Source organism: Arachis hypogaea, chromosome 12 (assembly GCF_003086295.3).
Source record: "Arachis hypogaea cultivar Tifrunner chromosome 12, arahy.Tifrunner.gnm2.J5K5, whole genome shotgun sequence".
NCBI lineage: Eukaryota > Viridiplantae > Streptophyta > Magnoliopsida > Fabales > Fabaceae > Arachis > Arachis hypogaea.
Window position 1 is genome coordinate 29,482,941 of NC_092047.1, and position 11,704 is coordinate 29,494,644.

The following is an 11,704-nucleotide window of genomic DNA, read 5'->3' on the forward strand; positions in this document are numbered from 1 at the left end:
TTTTTACTAGTGTTTCTTCAATATGTTTTGCTTTGGACTTAGGAAGATATCTTGGAATTAACCTTAATCATTCTCGTCCCAATAGGGCTTCTTTTCATTCGGTGATTGAAAAGGTGAGGGAAAGATTAGCTAATTAGAAAGGAAGACTTATAAATAAAGCAGGGAGACTTTGCCTGATCAATTCTGTTGCAGCATCTATTCCTATCTATCATATGCAGGTATCTTTTTTTTCCAAATTGGGTTTGCGATAAATTGTCTTCTATGATGAGACAGTTCTTTTGGAAGGATCAAGTTGATTGCAGAGATCTTTCTCTTGTTAATTGGAGGACCGTGGTCACTTTAAAGAAATTTAGTGGCCTGGGTGTTAGAGATCCTGCGTGTGTTAATATATCTTTACTTAGTAAATTAGTTTGGCAACTTTTTCATTGTCAGGACAAGTCTTGGGTTGCTCTATTGAGGGGGAAGTATCTAAGGAATGAAGGAGTTTTAGATGGCCCTGTCCCTTGCAACACTTCTCATGTTTGGAAGAGTATCTCAAAGGCTTTTGGTGCTCTTAAGGATGCCTTCTCTTGGTGCGTTGGGTCACTTGATCAATCTTTTTGGTTTGACAATTGGAGTATTGAGGGCTCAATTGCTCAAGATGTCCCTTTTGTACATATATCTGACTCTGATTTAACTATTAGAGATATTTGGAAAGATGGCCAATCAAATCTCCATAATATTTTCTCTAACATTCCAGAAGATGTCAAATAGCATTTGAATGCTTATAATCTGAATTTGAATGCTGGAGAGAGTTCAGGTTGGTTGTGGGTGTGGCATCTTTTAGACTCTACTCAGTTAGGAGTGGATACAGTTGGCTAGCCAAAAGAAAGTTTGACTGGAATGAGCGTGATAATTGGTTGTGGGTATGGCGACTGCATATTCCTGAGAAGTACAAATTCTTAATTTGGCTCAGTCTTCATAACGCTATTCCTACGGCAGAGTTTCGTTTGGGTCGTGGCTTAGTTTTATCTAGCACTTGTCATCGGTGTCAGAATGGTTCTAAATCCATTCTTCATTTTCTTCAAGAGTGCCCTAGTGCCAAGGAGGTTTGGAACCTTTTAGGCCTGTATTCAGATAACTCAGATTTACGTGATTGGCTCTACAGAGGTGCAAGGAGTGGAAATGTTTTTCTTTTTTTTTACCATCTGGTGGATTTGGAGAAGCAGGAATCATGACTTATTTAATACAGATGACTCTTGAAGTGCTAGTAAAGTGGTGAGTTTGATTCGTAGTTCAGTAAGGGAGTTCCACACTATTTTTGCTATGCATCAATCTTTGTCTCCTCTTTCGCTTTGTTTGCATTGGGTTCAACCTCTAGTTCACTCTATTAAATTGAATTGTGATGCTAGTTGTTTTGTTCCTTTTGGCTATGCTGCTTTTAGTTGTATCATTCGCAATTCTGAGGGATGTTGGTTGAAAGGTTGCATTGGGAAAGTCGAACTGTGCAGTATTCTTTTTGCTAAATTGTATGCGATTTGAAGAGGTTTACTTCTAGTTTGGGATAGTGGATTTTGTGAAGTTATTTGTGAAACAGACTGTTTAGAAGCTCTTTTCTTGGTAAACCAAAGAATGCTTGGTAAGGATATTCTAGAATGGAGTTTGGCAAAACATATACAGGAGGTTATGAATTAGAATTGGAGAGTTTCTATTCTTTTAATTCTGAAAAATGCAAATAGTGTTGCAGATTGTATGGCTAAAGCAGCTGCTTCTAGTGCAGACATTCACTCAAATTGGAGTCAACCATAGAGTGAGTCTCAATATCTAATAGATTTAGATATAAACTTAGCCAATTAATTTGATTTTATCTTTTTTTTTTAGTCACTAAAAAAAGATACTACCAAATAATTTTTGTGTGCAAAATGGTCAAACACTAATTAAATGGAATATCAGTACTCAGTAGTATTGACTTAGGGAAAGTAAATATTATAAAGTAAGAAAGTATTTCTATAAGTAGTATATCCATTTATTTATTTATTTATTTATTTATTTATTAATTAATTATTTTTTTAAAGAAATTGATAGGAGTTTAAGGCATCATTTGACTCGTTTGTAAGTTTTTTCCTCTCTTCAATTTTATTAAGTCGGGTTAACAACAGATGATATAACTCTTTTCAATTATATTCTTAAACTATCATGATTAGGTTAGAACAGATTAGGTCTCGATAATTTAAATCTTCGTTTTATCTCTAATTTTTATTTTTTGTAAAAGCTTATTTTTATCTATATTTAAAAAAATGATGAGAACAATAATTTTTTTTTCTATTCCTAATTTTTAAACAAAACAATTCAAAATATTTTTTTCAAAAAAAAAATAAGAGTCCAACATTTTTATGTATTATATATAATATTTTAAATAAAACACATTGAGTAAATGATCAAATTCATTCTTAAAAGATTACTCGTTCTTTAAATTAGTCCGTGAAAAATATTTTTGATCAAATTCACCCTTTAAAGATTTTACATTAGTCATACTAGTCTTTTCATCACTTTATACTAACAGCATCAAAATTTGTTAATGTAACACGTTAAGTGATACCACACTGACCACAACACACACTTGATAATCCTAATTGACTGCTAATATGACAAATTTATGCAATTAAATCAAATTAACTTCAAATTGAGGAGGACTATTAGACATTGAAATATCTCAATTTAGGTTGATTTAATCTAGTTCCATAAATTTATTATATTAACAGCTAATCAGAATTATCAAGTGTGTAATGTGATGTTACTTAACGTACTATATCAATAAATTTTGACGCCATGAGCAGTGAAAGTGATAGAAAGGCTAATGTGACCAATTTAAAATTTTTTAAAAATGAATTTGATTAAAAAAAAATTTGAGATGAATTTGAAGAACAGATAATTTTTTAGGAACAAAATTGACTATTTATTCAAAATACATTTTTACAAATATTTTTATCATAAAAAATATATTATATAGTAATATTTTTTTACAGAAATAGTTAGTTAATAATTTTTTAATAAAAAATATAATTTTCTAATTAATAAACAATCTAGTATAACTAGCATTTACTCTAGGAATTAATCAAAACATACCTCTTTTATTTTTTTAGATTTTTTTCTCCCCTTTTTGGCATGAAATATACCTCTTAAATGCCACTTTTTTAATTTTTTTTTTTTGTTTGCTCCTATTTTAGGCCACCAAACTTCAATTATTACTTCTTCGAAACAAAATACGTTACTCCCATTGCAAGGTCTGTTTCCAATTTTTTGGAATAATCCTCTTTTGATTTTTTACAGTATTTTTTATTCTAACATGTTAAAGACTAGTCATTTGCAAATCAAAGCTCTATTTTTTTTTTTTTATCTTAAATAAAAACTCTACTTGAAAATTTATCGTTGACTAATGAATGAGATAACCCTCTTTAACTCCACTTAAAGCTACAATTGCCCACGCCCACACCAAGCAAAGCAAACGGGCCTTTTATTACTGACGGAGCCCAACATCCCTATACTCCTGTTATACGGGGCTGATTCGGCTCAACCTCAACCCACCCACCAAGCCATTTTTAAATATGAAACGACAATCCCTTGCAATTAGGGGTGGAAATAGGCCAGGCGGCCTGCCAGGGGCCTGTAGCCTGGCCTGTATTTAGCCTGGCCTGGCCTGTATTTAGCCTGGTCTGGCCTGGCCTGATAGGAAATAGGCCCAGGCTCAGGCTATTAAAAAAGCCTATATTATTTAAAAGGCCAGGCCTAGGCTTTTGAAATAGCCTGTTGGGCCTGTCAGGCCGGCCTGAGCCTGCAAATATATATATACTAATAAAAATGCTATTGGAAGGAATTGAACTTGGGTCTTCTAACTTATAAAAATACCTTTATCCACTCAGCCATTTGTCTCTTTAATTATATAGGTGTATTTTTATTTTCTTAATATCTTTAATCTTTGATGTTGGAATATCAAAAGTCAATCAAATAAAATAATTCTAAAATCTTTCCCTCCACACTAATAAAGAAATACACATTAACACGGTCATTTTCTTTTCTCTTCTCCACTTTACACGCTCCTACCAGCTACCAGCTACCAATCTATCATCCTCTTCATCTTCTCTTCCTTTGACTGTAAGCACTTCTTCTTCTTTCTCATGTCATTATTTTTTATTTTATTATTTTTATATTTATTGTTATAATGTTAATTATTTTTCATCAATTAGGATTTTATTCTGTCAAAGATCTTCTTTTAAGTTTGATTTTTTTTGTTTGTGTTGTGATATTACTTCTACTTTTCTGAACATAAAATTTTATCTTTTTTTTTCGTTAAAAGGTTCTTACTTTATGCCATTGATATGATGAAAGCAAAAAAAAATCATGAGATAATGTTGTCTGTTAATTTTTGTTTAGGTATTACAATAAGCTTTAGAAATGGCTGAATCTGTAACTCCAAGTAATCCATTGACAAATTCTATTTCTTTAAATGGAGAAGAAATTAATCCGTTAGTACCAACAATGGCAACAACAGATACTGGCATTGCACCAACACACACAACAATTATTACAAATCAACCAGTCACTGATGAAAGTAGTAGTAATGAAACTATTGTTACAAAAAAAAGGAAGAAGACTTCACCAATTTGGGACGATTTTGATCAAGTTGAAAGTTCTGAAGGTACAAAAGCTATTTGCAAGTATTGCAAATCAGTGTTTTTTTACGCTGGAAAAGGAGCAAGTACTTCACATTTATGGAGGCATTCTAGTAGTTGCTTACAAAGGAGATTGCATGTTGCTGCACAAAAGAAGCAACCATTGATTCCATTTCAACCTTCCAATTCAAGTATTAATCCCTTTGTGACACCAGGTGCAAGATATTCTCAAGAGAAGATGAGACAAATAATTGCTACAGCAATTATGATTCATGAGCATCCTTTCAGCATTGTTGAGGATGAAGTTTGGATGTGGGGCTTCCAATATGCCAATTCTGAATTTCATAAAATTTCTCGCAAAACTGCTCGAAGTGATTGCTTGGCAATATATGAGGCTGAAAAGAAACAACTGAAGGCTTTGTTACAAGGTGTTAGAAAGATAAGTTTGACAACTGACATGTGGAGATCAAGTCATCAAATTGTTGAATATATGGTTATCACAGGTCATTTTATTGATGCAGGATGGAATCTTCAAAAAAGGATTTTGAGTTTTGTTCAGGTACCTGCTCCTAGACGTGGCATTGATGTTGCGGATGCTATTTTCAAGTGTTTAGACTTGGGAAATTGAAAACAAAGTCTTCTCAGTATCTGTTGACAATGCTTCCTATAATGATTCATGTCTAAGGGCTCTTAAGGATACTATTTCAGATAACAACTCATTACCTGTTGGTGGTAGTTTGTTTCATGTTAGGTGTTGTGCACACATTCTGAATTTGTTGGTACAAGATGGGCTAGGTAAAATTAAAGGTATTATTCATAAAGTTTGTGAGAGTGTCAAGTATGTCAATTTTAATGATTCAAGATTTAAAACATTTGTTGATATTGCTGAAAACAAGCGTTTGAAGGAGAAAAAACTCATCATTGATTGTCCCACAAGATGGAATTCTACTTACAACATGTTATCTGTGGCTTTGAAGTTTAAATCTGTGTTTCCTGTGTATAAGAAAAGAGAACCTCACTACAATTACGAACCATCATCGAGGATTGGAGGAAAGTTGAGAAGATTTGCAAACTTTTAAAAGTTTTTAATCTTACTACTCATGTCATTTCTGGTAGTGAGTATCCTACTGCAAACTTGTATCTTCCTGAAGTTTGGAGAGTGAAACAAGTAATTGATGATGCTATTGAAGATAGAGATTCCTTCATGAGAGAAATGGCAACCTCAATGAAAGAAAAGTTTGACAAATATTGGGGAGAATGCAATATGGTAATGTCTCTTGCTTGTGTTTTGGATCCTAGGTGCAAATTACATGTTATTAAATTCTGTTTTCCTTTAATTTACAAACCTGAACATGTGGCTGCTGAAAATGTTGAAAAAGTGAAGAATACATTGCAAGAAATGTACGATGAATATGCTGAAAAGTGTCATGATGAGACAATAATAAGTGGAGTTAACACTAATAGTCTAGTTGCTTCTTCTAACGTGGTTAGTTCGGAAATTAGTGGAATTGATGAAATGTTGAATATGGTTCGAGAAAAAGAAGCCATTCATCCAACAAAATCAGAATTAGAAGTTTATCTTGATGAGAGTGCTTACATTCCTGAAGGCAATTCTAAGTCTTTTAGTGCTTTGGAGTGGTGGAAAAATAATAGCTTGAAATTCAAGGTTTTATCTAAAATGGCAACGGACATACTAGCAATTCCTGTCTCAACCGTGGCTTCAGAGTCTTCATTTAGTGCTGGAGGAAGAGTTATTGATGAATATCGTTCTCGACTAAATCAAGAGTCCATTGAAGCTCTCATTTGTGGAGGAGATTGGCTTCGAAACAAGTATGGTTTGAAGAAAAAACCAAAGGTAAAAATTAACTTTCTAATATTTCTCTTTTTGACTAAGTATCTATGTTATAGAAAATATTTTCTCTTTTAAATGTGAAAACATTGATATTGGTATGATGTGAGTAGTTAGAACAATAAAGTTGAATTTTCATGATATATGACTAAGTATTTGTTGCATTTATATTATTTAAAAATCTAATGATATGTGTATGTTTGCTTTTTTTTTTCAAGGTGTTGGAACATGAAGATTAAATCACTTGCAAGCTTAGAGGGTTAATCGATTAATTGGCCAACATTTCCTTTACTGTATTTTGATTTAAATAGTTATTAGCTTTTATTTGATGTTATGTTTAGTTGGTTTGTTACAACTCTTGATATTGATGAACTCTTTTATTTTGATATGTTACATATTTTGGAAGTAGTCAAGTGAGAATATATTTATATATATTATCTTTTTTTAATTAATAGTAGTTATTTATTGATATTTTGTCTTTATTTTGTATCACTATTATTCATAAATTTATTATTTTATATTTTATAATTTTAAAAATTAAATTATATCTTTAATTTAATTATTATTAAAAAAAAAAACAGGCCTATTAACAGGCTTCAGGCCAGGCCAGATTTAACAACAGGCCAGGCTCAATACTCATTAAAAAGCCTATATCAGGCTACAGGCCAGGCTAAGGCCAATATACTCTATTACAGGCCTGGCCTGTTAAGACTAAAGCCTGGCCTGGCCTGGCCTGTTTCCACCCCTACTTGCAATCCACCTTCCTCCAGTACAACAACCTCTCACCACGTGTCCAATTAGCAATGAACTAGAGAATCTTTGAATCACTAAATTTGGATAAACAACTTAATTAAGTTCTTTCTGAAAAAATAATTTAAACAATAAATAATTATAAACTATTTTAAAAAAAACTTAAAGTATAAGGACTTTTATTAATATAAATAAATTATTTTATATTTGAATTTTTAATTATAGAAATACTTATTTTAAAATTATAGCATTTAGATAAATAACTCAAAAAATACAATTTTTTTCACAAAAAATGAATATTAAAACAACGATAATAATAAATACTTCTCAATATTGAATGTTGATTTTCTATAACCTAATCACTAAGATTACAATTGTTTAGGCAATTAATTCTTTATTTGATCTCTTATTAGTTCCATTTTTTAGATAGAAACTGGTTCTTGTACTTCATCTTCACCCATAACAGTGTTATTGTATGTGGTAAATAGTAATAAAATTTTAATTCACAATAATCTTAATGGAAATGCCAAAGAAATTATTGTGTAGTTAATGTTTGTTATTTATTGTGTATGATATGGTAGATAAAAATAAAAAATAAATATGAAATGTGTGTCAATATATATTTTGTTGTTGTTTTTTATTTTTTTTATTTCTATTAGAATTTTCTACTTTTTTATTGGGGTCAAGAACTTGCTATAACTAATTATAAAATAATAGCAGCTATATAAAAATAAATCACATGAAAAAAAATAAAATTAAAATTTAGATTTTATACCACACACAATGTTAAATACAAATTTAATAATAAAAATAGAGTAGTAAAATGATAAATAAAAAAAACTGGAAGGAATATATGCAATAGGTGGTTCAGATGGAACATTATTTTAAAATGGTGGTAAAGGGTCAATATTTTCAGCAGATAAATCATTACGTGAAAATGATGGTGGAAGGCCAATGCTTCTAGCAGATGGAACCTTGGGTGAAAATAGTGGTGGGGAGCCAGTATTTTTTTACAGAGCCAAGAATGAAAGTAGATTTTTTTTGTTTTGAAGTCTTTTTTTGTACGAAAATGATAGAATGACTGATCGAGGAGGAAAAGTCATATATTTCTACTTTTTCAAAAAGTTATGAATTAACTTTTCGAGAAGTTAAAAGTTCTTTTTAAAATAGTATCAAACACGCATAGTGTGACTTTTCATAATTCAAAAGTCAAAAAAATAGATTCTGCTACTTTTCAATCAGGCTCTAAAAATAGCTTGTAAATAGTTATTTTGTATTTGTATTTTTAGTTTTAAAAGTACTTATTTTATAGAAATGTGATAAAAAATAGTAATATTATGAGAAAAATTATTTTTTTTATTTTTTTATAAATTTCTAAATAATTTCTTAAAAAAATATAATTTAATTTTAAAAATTGTACCAAATATTAATACTATTACTTTTCGTAAATTAAAAACTCAAAAAATAATTTTTAAAGCTTTCCAAACCACCCTAATTTACTATACCAGATTGCACCTTCACCTAAGTGTCTCCCGTCTTATAAGGAAGGGATAAGTACTTTTTTCGTCCTCAAGGTCTGGGGTCAAAATCAAAATCGTCCATGACCTTTTTTTTATTAAAAGCATCCTCAACGTTACAAATCATTATAAAATTGTCCTTTTCTATTTTTTGGACCAAATTACCCTTAACTATTAATAAAAATTAAAAAAAAATAAAACCACACCCCCCATCAGATCTCCTCGTTTCTCTCCTCCCCCCCCCCAATAATTTTTCCTTCTACACCCACCCCCAAACCCCACCACCACTCCATCACTCCATCACCCCATCACCCCCTCACCGCCGCCGCCCCTGCGTCCAACCCGCCGTCCGATCGCATTGCCGTCGCGCCGTACTCAGCCCGATACGTGCCCCGCCGCGCCTCGCCGCCAGATCCGCGCCTCACGCCGTCACCCATGGAGCTACGAGCCCCGCCGGTCGCCGCCGCACCGCACCGCACCACCCCACCACCACTTCTTCTTCTTTTTCTTCTTCTGTGGACTGAATTTTTTGTAAAATTTGTTGTGCATGTTGTTTGAATTTTCTGTTGATGATGAATATGACCATGAAGAGAGGGGCATGAGGAAGTGGGGTGAAGGGGTGAGGGGATGGGGGGAGGCAGTGAGGGGGTGGAGGGTTACGGTGAGGGGGGAGACAGTGAGGGGTGGGGGGTGAGGTGAGGGTTGAGGGGTGGGTGAGGGGTGGGGGCAGTGAGGGGTGGGGAGTTACGGTGAGGAGGTGGATGAGGGGGAGGCAGTGAGGGGTTGGGGGGTGAGGTGAGGGGTGAGGGGGAGGCAGTGAGGGGTGGGGGGTTACGGTGAGGGGGTGAGGGGGAGGCAGTGAGGGGTGGGGGTGAGGTGAGGTGAGGGGTGGGGGTTACGATGAGGAGGTGAGGAAGTGGGGGTTACGGTGGAGGCGGTGAGGGGTGAGGGGTGAGGGGTGAGGGGGAAGGGGTGGAGGTGGGGGTTACCGGAGTGGGGTGAGGTGTTGGTGTTGGTGTTGGTGTCTGTGGTAGTGGTGGTGGTGGTGGTGGTGGTGGTGGTGGTGGTGGGTTGGTGACAGTAGAGGTGGTGGGGTGAGGAAGGTGAAGAGGAGAATGATGATGATGAGGGTATTTTGGTCCAAAAATTCAAGAAAGGATGATTTTAAAGCGTTTTTGAACGTTGGGGATGATTTTAATAAGAAAAAAAGGTTGGGGACGATTTTGATTTTGACCCCAGACCTTGGGGACGAAAAAAGTACTTATCCCTATAAGGAAAGTGCTACCTATCTTTTAAAATTTAGTTTTTTAATTTAAATTTTATCATCTAAAATTTTTTTAACGTCTTCTACAAAAATAAAAATGTTACTTTTTTTTTTCTTTTTCATGTGGTTACGTACGGGAATAGATCTTTTTCAGTAAAAAAAAAAACTGGATGATATCAATTGTTTAATTTAACTCTTTATTATTCTTTCTCATATTTATTTTTGGTCCCACTTATAAAATTAAAGGTGAGATATCACACCTTATTTTTTTAAATGTTAAAAAAATAAAAAATCCATTTCCGATTACGTATTAGCAGTGTTATCAAAACCGCACCGGATCGGTCGGTTCAACAAAAAAAACCGGTAAACCGAATCCTTTATCGATTCGGTCCGATATTTGGACTGAATAAGGTATAAACCTGCTGCAAACTGGTTAAATCCGGTGCAAATAGGTGAAAACCGGTCGAACTCAATAAAGTTCGGTCTAACCGAACCGATTAGGAACTAAATTTTAACAAAATGTTACAATATGGGATTCAAACCCCTCCCCTCTTGAGAAGAGACGCTATGCATAGCCATGATTTTATCAAATAGTTTACTTCTATATAATTTATTTTAAATTTAGTTATAAATTTACTCATTCTTAAATTAATTATATTTTCATTTAATAATAATTATAAACTCATTTATTTTTTTATAATTATATAATATCTATTAATATTATTTTTTTAATAAATATTTATAGTATATAATAATATAATAGATATAAACTAATTAATAAATTATTAAAATTTAAAAATAATAGATATTTTAATATAAAAACAAAATAAAAATATTTATGATAGAATAAAAATAACAAAATACTTATTATTTCTGGTCCATAATATTTTAAAATAGCTTGATATTCTTAAAATATTAGTAAAAATATGTATTTTAAATTATAATTTTAAATTTTTGACTATTTTTATTTTTTATTTACATAATATCGAGTCAATCAGTTCAACCAGTAATCCACCAGTTGAATCAATGACCCAGTAACTTGACCGATTCGATCTCCAATTCAGTTTTAACAACTATGCTATTAGTTTATTACCATCACACATACAGTACTTTTTCGGTCTTTTCTCTCTCAAATTTTCTGTATCATTATTTCTTTACATTTTTGTCTTCTTATAGTAAAGTTTTCGGATTTCTTATTCATATAACTTTTATTAGTGGCAATTTTTTTTCTTTAGATCAACACAAATACGTTTTTTATTAGTATTGTAGTTCCATACTGTATATTAAATACAGGAAAAGAATTAAATTTAAATATATATCTAAAATTATAAAAATACATGTTAAATATTTTATTAATATACCCAAAACTCATATCAAAATGAATTATTTATACACAAAATTTATAAAATTACACAATAAATAATTGATTGAGACATCAGTATATATATCCAAAGAAAAAGACAAAGAACCAATTTTTATACATTCAACAGAAAAAGACAAAAAACAAATTTTGGATAATAAAATTTTGATCTTCGCAATTCAAAGTTCAGTGTTTACATTATAAGGTTAAAAATAAAATTTTGATCATAAATACGTCCAAAATTAGATGAATAATATAAATACATTTAAAATTAAATATTAACACGTTCAAATTACAATAACATTACAAACTTCA

General features: G+C 32.1%; 1 protein-coding gene across 1 annotated transcript; it reads left to right on the top strand.

Moving 5' to 3' along the window:
- The first annotated feature begins 4,431 nt into the window (after positions 1–4,431).
- LOC112729909 (zinc finger BED domain-containing protein RICESLEEPER 2-like) lies at positions 4,432–7,299 on the top strand. Its single transcript, XM_072208222.1, has 4 exons — positions 4,432–5,255; positions 5,335–5,456; positions 5,654–6,479; positions 7,092–7,299. Exons 1-4 carry the CDS (start codon positions 4,432–4,434, stop codon positions 7,297–7,299), a joined length of 1,980 nt encoding a protein of 659 aa, XP_072064323.1.
- The last annotated feature ends 4,405 nt before the right edge of the window (positions 7,300–11,704 follow it).